Here is a 21,131-nt window from a genome sequence, read left to right as displayed (position 1 = left end):
ACATCATTTTGGCCACCATCTTCTTCTCTCTATCTTTCACATGTGCTATGGCTCTCATACAGACGACCAGAATCCGGGTCGGGTCGCCGGCCACGGCCGTGGCCGCGCACTTGTTCGGTGTGATTGCAGTCATCCTCATGCTTGTGTGGGTGTTTCACTACCGTGGGGGCATTGATCTTGACTCTCAAGATTCAGAACGTGTTTTCAATGTAAGTTGATTCCTTATCTATGTTTATTCCTTTTGGGAGAATGATTATATGCCTTGGAAATCATGGCAATTACCATTTATTTGAGCTGCGTGGGCCCCATCTTGATGTGTGAGTTCCATCCAACCCGTTAATCAGATAGGGTTCCCATTGTTAGTTATCGATCCCAAAATCCAGCCTCATTCATAACTCAGGTAGGAGACACTGAAGAAAACAATGACGGACGCTGGAAGGGCTATGCCCACCGTACAAAATTCCAGATGATATTGGGGTCCACTGTGCTGTGTACATGCCATCCAACCCATTCATCATGTTCTCTCCACCAGGATTAAGATGTACACCGAAAATCATGCCATTCCAATCTTTATGTGGGCCACAACAAGTGAATTTATAGGATTTAAGTATGATTATACATTGCTCCCTGTGCTGTGTCCTGCCTGATTTTTTTATATGGATGATTCTTCGGATGTACGGTAGGCATGAGACCACCACACACCATCTTCATGGTTTTGATTCCACATACATATCTAAGGTGGTCCCCATATGGCTGGAATGTAAGGTAAATTACCATGCATTCGGAGGCATGAATTACCATGCACATCCCTTTCTTTAATGAACAATCCAATGCATAAACTAAGCACCATCATTTTTGTGAATATCCGACCGTCCAACCGTCATCGACTGCCATAGCTTAGTGATGTTCATACACACGACGAGATTGTTTTAAGCACGAACGGTGGATGATTGGCTATGGTCTGATTAATGGTATAGTTTGAGACTGGTGGTCCACCAATTTTATTTTGGTTTCATCATACTCTTGGAATTTAGTAAATAACCTCATCTACCCCTCAAAATCAATGTTTGCAATATCAATAATATCGGCTGATATTATCAGTAACGCAATGAAACGATAACTTACACTAAATTAAGTTACAAAACATCCACTACATTTATTAATATCTTGTTAATATAATGTGATATATTACAAATATCATTGCAACGACCTTCTAAACTTTTCTTGTATTGTTGCTATGTGTGATACATATCAATGATACAAGGGGTAGAGCTTCCCATTCAAGAAAGTGAGAGAGAGACAAAAAAAAGCAACATACCTTTTTCTTCTCCTTCTCTATCACGTTTCTATATCTTTTTTGTTTTTCCTCCTTAAGTACACGATTCCATGGATCTTTTTAAAATAAAAGAGCTTGTCTTTCGAAATGAAAGAGCCTTAAGGATTCTTTCATCCCATCTTAAGGGAGAAGCTATCTAGTCAAACTTGTTGGACTCCAAGTAATGGTCCACCTAGTGGATAATTCCCAACCTATCATGTATATGTAACATCCAACCCTTTCAATAGGTGGGTCCCCCGCACAAGGATCAATTATTACAAAAATCATCCCCATCCACTCTTCAAGTAGGCCACACCATGGAAAACAAGTTTTAACCATTGATAAATAGTAAAATACAAGTGTGGCCCATTCAATAAATAATGTGTGGCTGAAATCTGCACAAGATGATCCTCATGATAAGACCAACTTATTGGACGGGTGAAATGTCAAACACATATCCATTGGGTGGACCATAACTTGTGGTCCAATGGAGATTTAATACATTCTCTTCAAAAGGAGGGTTATTTAATACTCCGGCCCCAAATTTATTCATGGTCCCAAAATCATCTGAGGGGGTATTTAGTTATTATCCGTGCACTTAACCATTCTATATTTTGGAATGTTTTTTGCCTTGTCAGGTGCAAATTTCTCAGTAGGAACTGGTTGGGCCCAGCTATGATCATGGTGGACCGTTGGATAGAAGTGGTTCACCTTGGATTGCACTTGACTCCATAATAAATGCTACAATAGGATGATCCATGCCATCTGATCATTGATGTCCTGCAAAATGGGTGTTCTGAGCATTTGCATGCCCTTGATCACATGTCCTTCATGGGCCACTCTTAGATAAAATTGACCTAGTGAACAACATTTTTTCACAAAATTAGCTTAAGGAAACTAAATATAGCAGTTAATGCCCACTGGATCAAAGTAAAATCACTAAAAACTTTTCTAATGGCATAGGGAAAAAATCAAACGTCAGAGTAAAAAGGTTAATGCCCATTGCAATATGTGGTGCATTTTCAGTGAGTTTTACTGTAGATTGATTTGTTTAAACCTTCCTTTTGGTTTAGACTGTACATAAAGTTCTATATGATATATCCATTCTACATGGGTCCATTCCACTTGAAGAGACTTTGTCCTTTAGTTCTTTCCTGATTATGTCTGATCTTTTATGGATGAATGATTTGCAACTTTGAACATCTATGATATCGTTATATATTTAAGAAAAATCAATGTATTGTTATTGATTTTTTGGAGTATGTGGAATAATTCAATTTTATTATTCTTTATGTTGTAATACGTTTTTCTCAAGTGGATCATCACCATGTCACCGTTCTGAAATCCTTTGAAATGCTTTTGCTCTTTTATATCTTTTTATACATTCTTCTCAACATTGGTATGCACTACCATGATTCTCTTATTTGTGTTATTTGTAGTTATACTGATTCTCAACCACTTAGGTAATGTTTAGGAACACACTGATACACATTTTCAAAAGAAGATTTGCTTGTTGAATTGTTCATCATATTGTTAAAGGTGAACTCAGCCTAAGTAATTGAAAATTCCTAGTACTTAAACTTATTTGTAGACATCATAAAATGTTTCCTGTTCATCACTTGTCTGATTGTCCGTCTAAGGATGGTAGGCACTATTGTACTATAATGACATATCTAATTGTTATTTCTATCGTCCTTAAAAAATGACTCCTTCAAAAATGACTAAGAAACCTAGTGTCACGATCTGAAATGATAATCTTTGGTACTCATACAAATATACACTCTCTTTGAAGAAAAAGCTGACTACATTAGCAGCACCCATCATTTTCATGCGAAGATGAAATGCACCATTTTAAGAACCCGTCATATAATGCATACAAGGCATATTTATATCAAATACAACAGTGTTTTGGGCTGTCCTTTGGTTGCTTGGTATATAGGGCATCTTTGTATGCATTTACCTATATCTTTCTTAAATTGTGTCTAGTAATGCCGCTCATTAATAAGAGTGATATTTTATCACGCCTCAAATGTCTACCTAGGCCTCTCTCTTGTAATTCTTTGATAACATGCTATTGAATTGAGCACATGAGAACACATAAGTAATTCCCTTTTAGAGGAACCCTTCCTATATATGCAACTTTAACAGTTGCTTTACAGACACGTTGCTCCATTTTTCCATGAAATTTCATCTGCAACATACAAATCTTTCAAGTGGTCGAACCCTTCAATTTCATTGCTCAGGGTGACTAACAAAGAAGCCGTCCTGCACAGTGTATCAACCACCTTATTTTGTTAAACTGACTTGTACTTCAACACAAAAGTGAATTCCTACAAAAAATGTTATTCACCTAACAATGCACGCAATTCATGACTGTATGTTAATGAATTTTAAGGCTTGACAGTTTGTGCATAAAATGAAAATCCATCTATATAAGGTAATTCTTCTAATAATAGAGAACTTGGGTCATAACATATTGCTCCAGTTCATAAGTAGTCCATTGTTTATGTATGTCACTCAACTTCTCACTATAAAAAGCTATTAGCGTACCTTAGTGGGAGAAGATGACCTTGATCTTGATACACAAAGCATCACACTTAATTTTGAATAGTTTCACAAAACTTAGTTGGATTAAAACATGAATAGTAAATATTTTTCTACAATTAATGAAAGCTTTACTCGACTCTCTCTGTCCAACTAAATTGCCCTTTCTCCATGCACAATATGATGGGTGCCTTAATAGAGCTGAAATTTCACAAGAATCAAAGATAAAAATTTGCCGATCTATGAAAATTTCTTACTTCATTGATAGTCTTAAGAGCAAGCTATTCGCTAATGGCCTGAACCTTCTCTTCATCAACATAATTCCCATGACACTCACAACATAACCAAAAAGCACAAGATTATCCATCCTAAAGCAACACTTTTTAAGATTTATGTACAATGTATTCTCGTTAAGAATAGTAAGCACCTTCTGTAAATAGCCAACATGTTCATCTTCATTATAGTTATATATCAATAGGTTGTTGAAATATATGGCAGATAATCAATTTATTAAAGGTTTGAGCACCTAATTCATTAGCCTCATAAACGTATTAGATGTATTAGAACATCCAAACAACATTACTAACCATTCATGCCGAGCATCTTTGATCCTAAAAGCCGTCTTCCATTCATCACCCAATTTGGTTCTAATCCAGTGACCTAACTTCTCAGATATACTTTTAAGAATACCTTTATCCCTTCTAATATGTCCATCATATCATCCAAACTTGGAATAGCTAGTTTATACTTTATGGTGATACACCAGTTTTCATCATTCTAAAGTGTAAATAGATCTGGTACAATGCTTCTACTCATATTTTTCTAGATCATATCTTTTTAAATAAACTCTTCTACCTTATTTTATAAGGTTTCATTCTCCTTGGGACTTATTTTGTATTGTGATAAATTTAGTAAACTAATACTTGAAATGAGGTCAATATGATGCTAGATGTTCTTTGTAAGGGGTAATCCATTCAGGAGATTTTCTGGAATAATATCTTAAATTTTTTTTATTACATGTGTTAATTTCTCTGAGATTGCAACAAGATCCTCTTCTCCACCCTCCTCTTCACCCTTTAGGACTAAGGCATACATCTTTACAATTTCCTTCGACCGTTACTCCATTTGAAAAGTTTTAGGCCAGTTTTATACTTTAAAAGGTGAAATGGTGATATTTCTACTATCTTTGAAAAAGACGTAGATACTGTCTTTACTTTTATCAATAGAGTTCATATCATGCTACTGCGGTCTACTAAGAAATAAATGATAGGCTTCCATATCTATCATATCACAAATTACTTAATCTTTACAATATTTGTAAAGTGAAAGTAGAATTTGACATATATATTCGAGTTATCTCAGTTTTGTTAAGTTTTTTTATCCAAATGATTGTATATAGAGATGAGTGCCTTTTTATCTTCAATTGTAGTTTATCTACTATGGTCTTAGATACGGTGTTCCTGTTGTCTCCTTCGTTTATGATCACATTACGAATGCTTTTATTGACTGTACACCAAATCTTGAAGATGCTATGTCGTTGTGACTTCATGTCTTATTTTGAGGTGTACAATATCTATACAACAGGAGACTGTTGTTGATCTTCATATGTCCACTCGTTATTGTCATGTTTATATTAAATATCTTCATCTCTTTTTTCTTTTTCTTTTTTGAGTTTTAATGAGACATCTTCTGTCTCCACCAAATTATTTATAAGATTAGCTATCTATCTATTGGCATACTAATTCGACCAACAACTTGGAAGGCCACATCCGTGACACTTTTCCGAAATGAGTGAAAGATAAATGTTTTTAGATGTAACCCTATAATTAGATGTCTTCTATTGCTACTTATTTGACCTATCCCCCAAATTTTTATTCATGACCGTGGTAGTCAGTAACGTTCTTGTGTAGGAGCCTTATCTCGAGCTTGTACTGTGTACATGAAGTTTTGCCCTTAAGCTTGTACGCTACAAGCTTCAATTTTTTCTTCTAAAGGATCTTCATATAATCTTCTTCTTCTTCTTCCTATTTTTTTTTTTTTCTAAAAAAATTTACTTCAGCGAGCTAGTAGAGGAAGTCATTTATGTAAAGTTGGCCATTAAAGAGTGCAAGATTGACTTTTAGCTGATAATCCTAATCTTGTCTATTAACCAAGATGTTGGAGGATGGGCTCTACTACCTCTTCATCATTATATTCATCAATATACAATAGTGGTATTTGATTTGGTGCATGCGTTAAACCAATGTAACCATAAATTAGTTGACCATAAGCCCCTTTGATGGTCATAGATCATTCATCACCTCTGAGTTGATTCTTATCAAAGTTATATTAAATTGATAATCATTACTTTCATCTCTTACATCTTTATCTGGTTATTTTGTTGTAAGGCTTCATATTCAATTTTCAACAATTATTCCTCATAGCATTATCCTTATAGTTATTACCATGTTCCACGGTTAGAAGCTATTGATTGATTCGTATAAAAAAAGAGGCTATGACACTAAATAACACCGTAGTGTGTAGGGAGAAGGGAAGATATCATTGTATTTTCCTTAATAAATTAATACCCTTAAATCTACAATGAGACCTTAAATAGGCGGTGTATGCCTAAAACCCTAATTTAAATCAAACTAGACAACTTTTCTAAAAATAGAAAATTTTCTAAAAATATTATAAATCATATAAATAAAAAATCTCAATCAAACTTCCAAAATAAATATATTAATCTATGTAATGATACTAATAACCTTAAAATGTGTAAAGAAACAACAATTGCAAAACTTACTAAAGATAGTAAGCTTTAGATTTGGACGTTTATTTGACTTAATAACTCTGGCAATTGCTTTCTCTTAGACCTCCATTTCTAATGTAGAGCGGGTCGCGGATAGTTTCATGGCCAAGATAGATTAGAAAAGGCCTGGTCGACGATAGAAGTAATCTGGACTATCAGACTTTAAATCAGACGTATCTTATAATCCGAAATGAGTTATCAAACATAAAATATATGATTTTGGGGTAGGACGAGCTACCTTAGCCACCCAACCAGCTATGCTAGGTTGCGCAAGCCGTATTTGCGAAATACCATCAGATTGACAGTCATTTCCTTATTTTAATTCCATTTTTACTATAAATATTAAGTTTTAGTTTAATTATAACTCTTCACCCATTGGGCTTTAGGAGTTGCACCCAACTTGAAAAGTGTGTATAATAATTAGGAGAACAGTGTGATGAAGCCAAATAGGACACTTACTATTTTTGGCCGAAAACCTTGCGCACTAGTAGACATCACGGCCATCTATAAATAGTAATTTTACTATTTATAGTAAGTTGCTAATTCTAGGAGTTTTAGTTGTAGTTTGATTCCGAAATTTCTTCTATAGCTTAGTATCCCCATTTAAAGGGTTGTGAACTCGTTTATTTCATTGATCAATAAAATTATGAATTTTATAGAATTTATTTATATTTTTCTTATTTTTTCCTCGTGGATTCGAGAAGTCTCTGTGAGGAGTCCATAGAAGCTCCATAGATTTGGAGTAGTTATCCTTAAGGAAGACGATGATTGACCTCATCACGTTCATCCCTGTGCAATGATATATTATAGACAAAAATAGAAGTAAAACAGTTATACTTTGTAGAACCCTTACACGTGTTTAGCCGCTTTTATTGTAGATCAAAATTTTCAACCTTCTTTCAATCCAAACCGTCCATGAAGTCCTCTGCTACCTATCTATATCACTAATTACTAGGTTTAGTTAAGAATTATAGAAATTTAAAAGTTATAATTAGTTAGTGAAGAGATGTGAAAGTTGGTAAGATAGAATATTCTTAAAGTGAGAAAGAAATAGATGAATATAAAAGTTTACATGAACCATTGTATGTGATTATTTCTTATCCATCCACAAATAATAAAAAAAGAAAGATGATAGAAGACCATCCTAAGAATGCTATTGCTTGGTACTCATCAATAGAGATTTCATGACACATGCCACCAATACACACTTGTACAAGATCTAGGCCATCCATCACATATGAATCATAGGGGAACACCTTGACCCAACTCTGATTCAACTCATGAATCTAAATGGGTCCAAATTTTCCTATACTCAGATCCAATCGTTTAAATACATGAGTCGGCTCAAAACATGGACTTGACCCAAACCCTATCAGATTTTACTGAATTGGGCAGGGGAAAAAATACCCACCCAATAATTAAATGATCTAGGCTAGAATCCACTCAACATGACCTGACCCATTTGCACCCCTAGCTAATTATATGATGTATGATATCTTAAAAATAAGATAAATGACAACTTTACTCTTTCTTGCAGGTACACCCATTCCTCATGATTTTTGGATTTATTTTTGTCATAGGAGAAGGTAAGATTTCGAAAAATAATTTTTTATACACCATAGTTCATTATATATACCTCTCAATTAGGGTGGGCTGTCAATGGGTTGGGCTAGCCCATCGAGCCCATGGGCTTAGTCTGTTTCGAGCTAGAATTAGAGCTGGCATATGTGACCCGAGGGTTGGCCCTAGCCTTAAAATGAGCACATTTATTATTGGGCTAGGCATAAAGGTCTGTTAACCCGGTCTAAACTTAGCCCAAACCATCTGGTTTATGATTTTCAAGGATATATTCAGAATTTTTTTTTATTTTAAATGTATATTTTAAAATATTTAATGACTTATTTAGATTAAAAAATTTATTCTCGTAAATGACTATTCTAATTTCAATCGCAATTAATGTTCTCTTAAATGACTAATAATAGAAGATTAATATTTTTCTGAATGATTATTCCAATTCTAGAGGTGGTAAATAGATTCATCTTGGGTTAGTTTGAACTTGGTTTGTGTCGCTTATTAACTCACAGGATCAGGCTCATGCCTGTCCATTTTGGTTGTAATGGCCCTGGCTGGGCTTAGGCTTAAGTTCTACCCTGCAGGTCGGGCTTGGACTAACCTTGCCTTAGCCGTTGACAGCTCTACTTTGAACTCTTTAGGACTGCTTTAGTAGCCTGTCAGACCACAAAAAAAGGTGCTCGATCCCTTGACTTTTCATCATAAACTGGGCCCACCATTTCTGATAGAAGCCATCCATGTAGTAGAGCCTACAATCAATGACCCATGAACGTTTCACAATCTACAGGCAAACATTCCTTTGACTAGATAATACAAGACCATCTCACTGAGTCCGGTCCATTGGGAACCGAGTCGCGAGCCTAGGTTGTGGCGCTGGGCGCGTGGCTTCGACAAGTCAATCCACTCCTATATGTTGGCCCACTAAATGAGTAGAAATTCCTGATTTTTGTGATGGGACATCTAAATAGGTGACTCACCTCATGCATAGATATCGCAAGCAGTCCCCATACTCATGGCTCAGTGCTAGATTTCGTGAGTTTCAAAACTGAAGTCATGGGTTCGAGTACCCATATTGTGTGCTAAAAAAAATAATGTACACACGAATTTGTATGCACTTACCTTAAATGCAAGAACAATGAAAATGATAAAATTATTAAGAAAATCTTTATTTTTACTTTACACTCCACATTTGAGAAGCGCATATATAGTGTATTTTCATTAAGTCAGGTCGAAGATTATAAGCAATTCACATCTGCCTTTTTCGTTGACTGACATTGAGTTAGCATTTTAGGACCTATTTTACCAATTGGAGAAGATGGGGATTGTGAAAATGTATTCAAATGCACAGTGCAAATAGGGGTTTGGCTCAAAATGCCATTTCACCATCAAGCACTTTTTTTGATGGTGCATCCAAACGGGCCATAAGACTATCATAAGCATAGTTTGGAAAACACATTATATGTCTAATTTTTGAGATGGCTAAAACTTCACATTATTTGAAGAGATATGAATGATTTTCATCTACATATATTCATATATGTAATCCATCTATCTAATCAAATAGTGCATTAATATCATATTTTCTCTAAAATCCTTTATTTTCAGGTAATGCATATACAAATCAATCCTTTTTTTTTCCCCCTAAATGAAACACAAATTCTTTAAAAAGAAGATTATTCAGTTTGTAGAAAACCGGGTTTTTATTTATTTTTTTTTAAAATAATTTAAAATGGAGTTTATAACAGAATTTTTGCTGACTATGATCAGATGATCATGAGAAATGGGTCCCACTTGCGCCTAACCGTTAGACCGGTGGGTCAGTTCAAGGCCCGGTCCAAGACCTCGCCCACACCCATTTATGATTTATATTACTTGGTATTGGTCTAGATTTTAGGCGTTTTAATTAGTGGGCCACATATGGGCCTGACATGTAGGCCCAATTACTTATGGGCCTAGCCCGTGGCCCGTTTCCAAATATAAGTGAATCTTTCTCCTTTTCTTTCACTTTTTTTTTTTTCCTTCCTAATGTACGGTTTGGAGTAGAGAAGATGATGATGTTGGTTTTGTAAGCAGCGTTGATAGCCTACAAGACGATCCCCGCCGACCACGTGGGCCAAAAAACATGTCACTCCATCCTCAACTTGATTGCCTTCATCATAGGGGTTATTGGAATCTATGCTGTCTTCAAGTATCACGATCGGGCCCAAATATCAGACATGTACACCTTGCATTCATGGCTAGGAATAACTACCATCTGCTTATTTGGATTACAGGTAATTCACTATCAGTTCATCTCTACCGTCCATTTGGCCATCAGTACATCTATCGATATCATCTACACCATGACCCTGGTTTGGATGGCCCAATTTCGTAACAATCGCAATGATCAGGCGATCCTAACCAACTGACACATGGATGGTGAAAAAGTCCACTGATTGGATGGATACAGTCATCGGATCGTCAGTATTTGGATCCAGACCGTTCATCAGATAGGCCCAAGTGCACCTGTACCTCGGCCCACATTCAAGTGGGCCACTGTAACTCTCCACATTCTATGTAGTAGTGTGTTCTGTTTGATGAATAAGAACTGGCCTGATTTTGGGTCCAGGGCACATATTTCGTGGGCCCACCTATTGAATGGCCTGGATCTGATCACTACTGTTCTCTGGCTAACACTTCCTGATTGTGTTTTTGCTAGTGGGTGTTTGGGTTCCTCAGCTTCTGGTTGCCAGTAACTCGAGGCTCAGCAAGGGCTAGGATCGCTCCATGGCACGCCTCATTCGGTGTCTGTATCTTCGTGATGGCGATCTGTACGGCTGAGATGGGGTTGGCGGAAAAATTCATATTTTCTGGGCTAACGGGTGGAAATCAGGCCAACGTGATAAACGCCACAGGATACATGATCTTCCTCTTTGCGGTCTCCGTAATCCTAACCGTTGTTTGATGTGATGATCTGACCGTTAGTGTCGCTTCCACACATATATATTTTTTAATTTATATTTTTGAGAAATGATAAGAATATCTGGTCCGTTCATCAGTAAGGCCCATCATGAATGTGATACGTGCCCATGCTGTGTGCGTGCGTGTGGATTTCAATAGGGTTGGTTTCTTTGTTCAGTAACGATTATTGTCTATTTACATGTTGAAATTCTTGTTTTTCTTTTGAGCTACTACAGTAAACTTTGATTGGAGTGGTGACTTTAATATTCTTTTATCCGGCAAATGGTGGTAAAAACAACTGTATTGAAATTGTGGCTATTTTTGGTCCCCCTTTGTTTCGATTGACTGGCTGTAGTTGCCATTGTGCTTTATTGTGGGAGATTTACTGGCAGCCGTCGCTGGGATCATGATGGCATTGCTAATTTTGGATATTAATAGCCTAAGGTGTTGAGGCAGTGGCCTATAAATAAGCACTTTTAACTTAGAAAGTAATCTTTTCTAATTACATAAGGTTTTGGCCTACACACGGATGGAAGGATAATGTGCATGTATTTTGTGGGCCGTCATTTGTAGACGTTATATATATATATATATATATATATATATATATATATATATATATATATACACACGGAAACGCTCACCTGTGAACCAGTTCGTACGTACGTAGTATGATCTTTTTTGAGAACCCATCCTACGTGATGTGGATCCAAAATCTGAACCGTTCATGTGAAGCAGCACCTCGTGAAACCTCCCAGGCCCAACTTTTACTTTGACCTAAAACTTTGATGGCCCATGAGAAATAAAAACAGTTTCCTCCCTTGATTTGCATTTCTCTTTGCTATGGCCCACTAGAATTTTAGATAAGGGTGAAAATTTGTCACATAAGGTTTCATGGGATTCCGCATCACATGGACCGTTCAGATTAGACACCCATGACACGTGTGCGCATGTGCGTAGGGGAGCATGACTCTCTCTCTCTCTCTCTCTATATATATATATATATATATATGAATGCTCAGCTGCGCACCTGTGTACACGGAACTCCTGTGAACTGTTTTGAGAACTCATCATATGTGATGTAACTCCAAAATCGGAACAGTCCTCGTGAAGCAGAACCTCATGAAACCCCATGGCATACTTTTTACTTTGATCCAAAACTTTTGTGTGCCATAAAAAGTGAAAATATTTTTATCCCTTGATTTTCATTTCTCTTTTCTATGGCCCATCAGAATTTTAGATCAGGGTGAAAATTTATCCCTTAGGGTTTCATGGGATTCCGCATCACATGGACCGTTCAGATGCTCATGACATGTGTGCAAAGCTATGCATGTGCGTAGGTCTCTCTCTCTATATATATATATAAACAGTAGGTTGCTAATGGTGTACAAAGTCAATGGCAATCTAATGGACACTTAGCATAGAAAGAAACGGGGTTAGAGAGCTGGGTTCCGAGTCTAGCACGCATTTACAACCTGTGACTGGTTATCTGCTTTATATATACAATTTGTCGTTAGAAAACTATTGATGAACTCTACATCCTAGCCAAGTTGTTAAGGTTCACAAAATTCAGTTGTTTAGAAGTTAAATTAGAGTTTTAAGTCGAAACTTGCTATCTATATTTATTTTTATGATGGTAAGAGTTCACTTGTTATCCAAAGTCTTTAATTTGATCTTTTAAGAGTAGTTTATATGTTTGGATAGGTGCACATATTTATTTTCTTTTTACTACTTCTAGTAATTATACTTTTTTTAAAAAGTTTGCTGGCTTAAGAATGGTCTTGAGCCTAGGGCCTCCTTTGCTTATATAAGACCATCAAGTATGATGTAGAGAGCACTTCATCAAGTACATTGTAGCTGATCTCTTCTTCCCATTTCCACCACACACCCACTGGTAGGGGTGTACATGGAGTCGAACGAGTCGAGCTGGCCTCAGTTCGAACTCGGCTCGGCCACTAGCTGACCTTAGCTTGAACTCGGCTCGGTTTGGTCAGCAGCTCGGGCCGAGTTCGCCATTGAAACATTTCCACGAACATCTAGCAATGGTTTTACAGGTATTTTAACAAACACCCTCTAAGCAACATAAAAACCAAGATATTGCAAATGTGAAAGGGGTTGCAGCAGATCTCAGCCACTGCAATACCCCCTCGCAGGTTTTGGATTTCACTGGGCCATCTGAACTGGCCAACTCTTTGAAAGGTGTTGATGTGGTTGTCATCCTTGAAGGAGTTCCGACAAAGCCAGGCATGACCTGCGATGATCTCTTCAACACCAATGCGAACATTGTCAGGAATTTGGTTGAGGCTGTTGCCGATAACTGCCTAGATGCTTTCATCCACATCATCAGCAACCCAGTCAATTCTACTGTCCCAATTGCTGCAGAGGTTCTCAAGCAGAAGGGCGTGTACAATCCAAAGAAGCTTTTTGGTGTTACAACTTTGGATGTTCTCAGAGCAAACACATTTGTTGCACAGAAGAAGAATATGAAGCTCATTGATGTTGATGTCCCAGTTGTTGGAGGGCATGTTGGATTGATCCGAGTTGGATTCAAGCTGGATTCGATCCGAGTCGAGCTGGGGCCTACTCGATCTCATTTTGGAGCTAAAAAAATCAGCTCAACTCGGCTTGAACTCAACTTCGAGCCGAGTCGAATCGAGCTTTTTCGAGCTGAGTCGAGCGAGCTAACCGAGCTAGCTGTAGTTGCTAACTAGCCACATACTTCTAAATTAACAAAATAGAATTAAACCTTATTTCAAATGTATTCTCATATCTTTTGAATATTCAAAGTTTGTAAGCCGCATAAAACTAATTGCGTGGGTAAATAGTCCCTCATTGTTCTAGTTATGTGTGGTAGAGATTAACCGTTAACAAAAAAGAAAAATGATCTTTAATACTTAATCATGATGAATTAAAGAGAATTTTACAAAAAAAAAAAAAAAAAAAAACTGCTTAACTAATGTGGCATTTGCAATTTGATACTTTTTAAAAAACCATTTATCATTTTACTGCCTTCCGCTACATCTTTTTAATGGCCAATTGGGTGAGCGTGCAAGCAAATAGGTCAGCTGCTTGGGAGAGCCCCACCATAAGGTTTATGTAAAACCACCCTGATCACCTGTTGTGTCATCTCATGTTAGTTCAAGGCCCAAGAATCACCCCCCATCAGTGATTCAGGTGGATCACATGATTAGAAGTAGTGTACAAGACAATGATTGCCCTCCAAACTGTTACCCTTGGTAGGTCCACTTAAATCAAGGATGGGCCTTAATTTTAGGCTTTATGCCTAAATTTTGGTGTAGCATCTAATGGTTGCAGTGTATTTCTTATAATCATCATTGTGGGCCCTATAAAAGCCGAGGGATGACGTACCTCTCCCAACTGTTTTCCTGGCCCAGCTGAATTACAAGTCTGTCTGTTTTTTTTTTCCTTCTTCTTTGTGCCTAAACTGGGATTACACATATAATGATTGGAGTTGATTTCACACACATTATGGCGGGCTCGCCAAAAATAAAGTTCAAGTATACCTCTCTAATCTAAACATGTATAGAGAGTATTTAGTAAAAAAGAAAAAAAAGAAAAAAGAAAAAAGAAAAGATAGAGAATTATATAGGATGTAACCCTGATTTTGATGGGGTCCACCATTATGCTTATGTAAATTCTTCAACCATTAGTTATTTAGACCCATATTAAGCCTAAGGACAGAAAACAAAAAATAAACAGGCTGAATTGTGATTTTCGTGGGGCCACACCAAAGGAAATGGTTCGAAGAGGGACATCCACACTTGATTTTTACGTGGCCCTCAATTCACTCCATTCATTGGATTCCACACAAAAGTTTATACCTTTATTACACTTGACTTTTACCGGGCCTTCTATGATAACTATATTAAATTCACTCCAATCATTGGATCCCAAACAAAAATTTAGACCTTTATTCCAAAAATCATTAGCATGCCTCATACCAAAAATTTAGACCTTTATGCCCAAAAATTACATTCGCTGTTTCTTTTACAGGAATTTAGACTTTTATCCCACATGTTCAAACAGTCAAACAAATGGAAGTTAGCCTGAGGTTTTTTATTTTTTACTTTTAATGTATAGCAGGCCGCAGACTTATTCCTATGTCAGATGGATTGAAAAAAGGCTGAAGGAAGTGAATGTAATCCATCAGATTTAAGCCTAATCTTATGCGAGACATGATGTAGTTGGGTTCATGACACATTTGGATCAGAGAAATTCATTCTGGATTGTGAAAAATTACCGTTCAAGGTGTAAATCATAAATCAACCATAACTTTTGATTTGAATTGAGTTTCAGGATACACAACGTATGAACTTTGACTGAAATTTCATTTTGGGGCCAACCGATACCATAAGCATGTCGCATCACTCCATTTTGTGAGAAAAATTTTCATTCCTACTTAAGTCTTCTATTTTTCAAAAAACATACTATTTTTAATAAGTTTTAGGTTGGACGTAAATTTTTATTTTAGAATTTTAGTATTTGATGTCTTCTTAGGTTTGCTTTTTTTATCTTACCAGAAATTATCTTGCATAATTAGATTAAAACATTCTATTTTTAGTAAATTTTACTATTTTAGAAAAGTTTAAGTTTATTTGCGTTATGACTCTTAATTGGAATTTTATTTTATTATTTGAAGCTTTGTAATCTCATTTGAGAGATAGATTTCAATAAAGTATTCTCAAATTTTTTTAACTCTCGTAAGTTCGAGAGCTAATACATCTATGGATTAAGGTCTTATTCACTTGAGGAAGATAATAATCTTATTTTTTATTATTATTATTTTTTACACATGCATACACACCCCCACACACTCATGCCATAGTGGGATTTCACCATCTATGGATACTCAAACCCTTGACCAGGTGTTGAAACTCCAAGATTCTACCTCTAAAGCAAGAGTAAGGAAGACAATGATCTTTCTCTTCATCCCTTCATTCTCTTCCCTGTGTTAGTTTTAATACGAGGCAATCCAACAAGCTCATCCAATGGACCATCCACTGTGAGGACCATCATATTAATGGTTTCTATCTGAATCATGGGCTCTACTTCGTACAAACTGGAAGAGACTAAATTAACATATTTCATGGTCAGGTATTATATAATACTTCTAAAGTAGAGCTCTCGAGGGGTCGGTGCTGGCCCACAGGCTTGTGGGACCAGCTTTACATAAGCCAGAAGAGGGAGTGTGGGCCCAAATTTCTGCCCATTTATAGCTGTCATTTGCCAGATTGGGCCTGATATTTCGGGCCTGTCATCTGGGCCAGGCTTAAATAATTTTAGCCCAAATTTCAGATGGGCCAATCATGGCCCAGAATTTAAGTGGGCCATGCATGGTGATCAGGCACACAGATCTTTCATGATCCAGAGGTGTACCATATCATGTGAGTATGAGAGAAATACAAAGCAGGTATACCATATGCAGTCGGAGGCCGGTTCCTCTACAACTACTCGTGTGTTACGCTTATGCTACAAGTGCTATGCGTGGGACCCACGGTGGTTTGTTTAGGGCAGAAGGGTTGCCCCACCATGAAATTGGATGTCCTTCGAAATCAGGACGACACTAATATCCCGTGGGCCACCACATAAATTTTGAGGTTTTTGGATGGCCGTCCGTTGTTTTCCATGCTGTGGCCAAACTAATGAGTCTAATGACCTAATATTTTGGTAATCCCATCATCATGGTGGGCCTCACGTAATTCACGGTTTAGATGAAATATAAAAAATAAGGTGGACCCCACCATAGGAAACAGTGGACAAACATCTACAAACGTCCAAACTGATATTGGATCATCTAAATTTCATCGTGGTCGACCGTTGGATGCCATAGAAAACCAAACCCAAGTGGGTCCCACACGGAGCAAGATTAGAAATAGATTATTCTACGAGGATTTGTAGAGGAAGCAACACGTGCACTACTACAGTGAAACGTGTGATGGACTAGTTCTTTTTTCCATAGAGGAGAACGCCAAAACCGACAAAGGTAGTAAACCCTCCGAAGCCGAAGGCATTTGGATTTTCAGTTTGTGTGCAGGCCGGACGGCCTACGCTCATGCTTCCACTTCCCATAGTAGCATCCAGTAGAAACGTTTTTGCAGTAAGCTGAGCCTACGATGATGATTTAATGAAATCCAATCCGTCCATCATTTTTGCCCCCACCTATTATCCCTAGGATCCCAAAAAAAATTCAGATTAATCAAAATTCATATGTCCCACGTCAGGTAAAATCATGGCTAAACCTATAAAATCATATTTCGTGGCCCACTTAAGTTTTTCAATGTTCTGATCCTTTTGGTTTTATTCATCCTAGTCGTATGCATCAACTGAATGGATAAGATCTCATATACAAAACACGTGGACCCCATGTACAATTTAGAAGGTTTTTAATGCTAGGTGTCTCCATCTAGACTCTTTCCTGTCATGCGGCGCGCCTGAGCTTTGAGTCAGTTGGATTTTTGGGTACCAAGGAGAATAAGAGAGGACACACATGATGGACGGATTAGATGTCACTAAAATATAAAGGTGGGTCCCACACATTGATTTGTAGGTTTGAAACGTTTGTATTGGATCCGGCCGCTTGTTTATATATAATCACTAGCATACAACAGAAACAGGACACTGGGATCATTGCTATACATTGTCCCTTTGTATCTGTGTCTATGTATATATGACAAAGGCCTTATGTAACTGCCTCCTTATGTAGCTTCCTCTCTCTCTCTCTCTTCTTTTCTCCTCCTTTTCTCTCTCTCTCTCTCTCTCTTCTTTTCTCTTCTCCTTTTCTCTCTCTCTCTCTCTCCTCTTCTCTTCTCTTCTCTTCTCTTCTCTCTCTCTCTCTGTTCTCTTCTCTTCTCTTCTCTCTCTCGCATGGCAGTGAGACGTTCAAGCTTTGTGTTGAGGGCGACGCCCGTAACGATTATAGCACATTTGATGGGGATAGCGGCCGTGACTCTTGTGCTCATCTGGTACTTACATTTTCGTGAAGGCCTCGCTTTCAAATCCTCCAACAAATTGAAGATCTTCAACGTATGTCTCCTTTAAATGAAAAAGAAACCATTTCTTTATAGTCCATATTATTTCAATTTTCATGTGTTTTTGTTGTGTATGTGTCACTCACTACAGGTGCACCCGGTTCTTATGGTTGTTGGGTTCGTTGTGGTTGCTGGAGAAGGTATACCAAATTCTTTCTATTTTTATTTATTGATTATTATTATTATTATTACGTCTCTATGATAATATATGTTATGGGAAATGATCATGAGTGAAACACCTAGAACACCCGGTCAAGGGTCCGAGTATCCATGGGTGTCGGATCCTTACTCCTGCTCCGGTGGTAGACTCGAGTTTCAACACCCGGTCAAGGGTTCGAGTATCCATGGGTGGTGAAATCCCACTGAGGCGTGAGCGTGTGTAAAAAATAAAAAAGAAAAAAAAAAGAAAAGAAACCCCTAGAACAGAAGTTTGATGTGGGTGAATCTTGGGGAGCGGGGCCACTCGCTTGCTTTACTTTTTTAAAACTGGAGGAGCCCACTTACCATCATTATCACTAGAGCTATATATATATATATATAAAATATAATATAATATAATATAATTTATTTAAATATATAAATATATACAAAATATCTATACTAAGTGAACTCAATCCGAGTTGAATCAATTTGAACCGAGTCAAGTTCTGAGTCGAGTCTAGTTGAATTTGGTCTAGCTCGAACTCGGCTCAAAATTTTTTCGAGCTAAAAAAATGAGCTCGACCCGGCTCGAATCCAGTTTTGAGCCAAGCCGAGTTGAGCTTTTCCAAGTTGAGTTGAGTGAGTTAATTACCGAGGTAATTCGGTTCGTGCACAACTATAATTATCATCAAGGGAAGCAAACCCTTGCACTTATTGGTGGGCTCAAGTAGGCCCCACTTCCCATCACCATCCATGCTGGTCTTGGCCAGACGCAAGAAGATTCACCCACAGTGGATGCTGGCCGTAGGTGTTCCGCACCACCATACCGAGTCGAGACTCGGACGAGCAAGGCCTAGCCACCTTCTTTCTCAATACATGAGTCATGGTGGTGAACCGGTCAGACTCAACCGAGTCTGAGTCGACTCGGCCGAGTCATCAATCCATTTTCAACCTTCATTCATTCCTTGTATTTGTATAAAGCATGATTACATAAATTGCAATTTTCCATCAGGTGTGATGGCGTACAAGACTATTCCTGGAACAAGAAAAGTACAGAAGTTCTTCCACATGACATTCCATCTCATCGCTCTTCTTGTGGGGATTTTGGGTGTGTATGCCGTTTTCAAGTTCAAAAGAGAGGTGGGCCAACCTGATATGTTCACCTTCCATTCATGGCTAGGCATGGGGACCATCTGCTTATTTGGCCTTCAGGTAATGTACCCAGACTCGGTTTAGTAACCATATCAACCGTTCAATCAGCATGTGGGACCATCTATCCAGATCATCCATCAAATTCATGGACCACAGCCTAAATGTAGCGTCGGCCTGCTTTTCGGCAATCAGCGAAAGTGGTCCATTAATCGGATGGTTAGGATTGGCCCCATCTAATTTGGACAGAAAAGATGGTTATGAGAAAAAAATAAAAGCAATGGTCCAAGTAAAATGGGAACTTTTAGATGATCCAGATCTTCCAATCTGGAAGAATTTTCATGCATTCCCCATCCATCATGGAATTCATTGGCCCAACCACCTGGATTATGTAACCATGGACCCCACTTTTAAATCCAAGCTGTTCAAATCATGACACATTTTGGTACATCGATACCCTATAGTTTTATCATGCTCTCACTGAACTTCTTACCACCTGCATTGCAGTGGCTAGTTGGTTTCTTCTCCTACTGGTTCCCAGGTGCCGAGATGCCGTTCCGAGCGAGTTTCTTGCCGTGGCATGCATTCTTCGGTATGGCCATTTTCCTCATGACAATCTGCACCGCCGAGATGGGTCTAGTAGAAAAGTTCCTTTCTCAAGGCCTAGGGCGTGACAAAGAAGCCTATGTGGTGAACTTCACCGGCGTAGCCATTTTACTCTTCGGCATCACCGTCACCCTCAGCTCCGTCCTCCCACGATACTAATATTTATTTGTTGTTAATAAACAATTCCCATTTATGGAATTCTCACACATTAATAATTTGAGGTCTTTGTTCTACATTGCTCACTTATGTTAAGATCTTGTGACATTGTGAATGATTGAGTTCGAGGCACGTTTGGATGTACTATTGATTTGAATTGTGATTAGTACTAAATAAATAGTTTCTAATAATGGATTTTTTTATACACATTAGTCACTGGGTGGCATGTAGTACACAGCTTGGGATCTTCATGTGATATTGGGACAGCTGATTTTAGCACGGGTTGGACACACTATCAATTTGAATTGTGATTCTTGTTAGTCTATTAAAGTGGGGGGAAAAGACATTGTGATCAATGCTACTCTCAAGTTGGATTTGAATTTAAGGCACGTTTGGATGCACTAGGGATTAATATAATGGTTTTTATGATAATCTAATTAAGTGGAATAAAATACCATATTGTGGTCAATGCTACTTTCAAGTTGGAAGTATTGTGGTCAATGCTACTTTCAAGTTGGAAGTGGAAAAAAACCACCTTGTGATTAATGCTACTTTCAATTTGGATTTGAATATATGGCACATTTGGATGCATTATGGATTTGAATTGTGATTCTTACTATTGATTTTAAATTTAGGGCAAGTTTGGATGCACTATTGATTTACATTGAGATTCTTATTAATCAAAGTATAAGAAACCAAATTGTCATAATGCTACTTTCAAGTTGAATTGAATTTAGGGCATGTTTGGATGCACTATTGAATTGAATTGTGAATTTTATTAATATAATAAAGTGGAATAAACCAAATTATGCTCAATTTCAAGTTGAATTTGAAATAAATGGAAATGAAAATTAGAAGGCTAGAAACA

General features: G+C 37.5%; 3 protein-coding genes across 3 annotated transcripts; all 3 read left to right on the top strand.

Moving 5' to 3' along the window:
• Nucleotides 1-11,426, top strand: LOC131227840 (probable transmembrane ascorbate ferrireductase 3). Its single transcript, XM_058223652.1, has 4 exons — nt 1-209; nt 8,188-8,236; nt 10,296-10,495; nt 10,921-11,426. Exons 1-4 carry the CDS (start codon nt 48-50, stop codon nt 11,164-11,166), a joined length of 657 nt encoding a protein of 218 aa, XP_058079635.1. The 5' UTR covers nt 1-47; the 3' UTR covers nt 11,167-11,426.
• An 18-nt stretch (nt 11,427-11,444) lies between these two features.
• Nucleotides 11,445-15,233, top strand: LOC131226965 (malate dehydrogenase, chloroplastic-like). Its single transcript, XM_058222656.1, has 3 exons — nt 11,445-11,462; nt 13,241-13,729; nt 15,177-15,233. Exons 1-3 carry the CDS (start codon nt 11,445-11,447, stop codon nt 15,231-15,233), a joined length of 564 nt encoding a protein of 187 aa, XP_058078639.1.
• Nucleotides 15,234-18,009: 2,776 nt separating this feature from the next.
• LOC131227363 (probable ascorbate-specific transmembrane electron transporter 1) lies at nt 18,010-20,428 on the top strand. Its single transcript, XM_058223148.1, has 4 exons — nt 18,010-18,206; nt 18,303-18,351; nt 19,365-19,564; nt 20,009-20,428. The coding sequence occupies exons 1-4, from the start codon at nt 18,048-18,050 to the stop codon at nt 20,264-20,266; spliced, it is 666 nt and encodes a 221-aa protein (XP_058079131.1). The 5' UTR covers nt 18,010-18,047; the 3' UTR covers nt 20,267-20,428.
• The last annotated feature ends 703 nt before the right edge of the window (nt 20,429-21,131 follow it).

The sequence above is a fragment of the Magnolia sinica genome, chromosome 15, assembly GCF_029962835.1.
Source record: "Magnolia sinica isolate HGM2019 chromosome 15, MsV1, whole genome shotgun sequence".
Lineage (NCBI taxonomy): Eukaryota > Viridiplantae > Streptophyta > Magnoliopsida > Magnoliales > Magnoliaceae > Magnolia > Magnolia sinica.
This window is presented reverse-complemented; position numbering and strand designations above follow the sequence as displayed.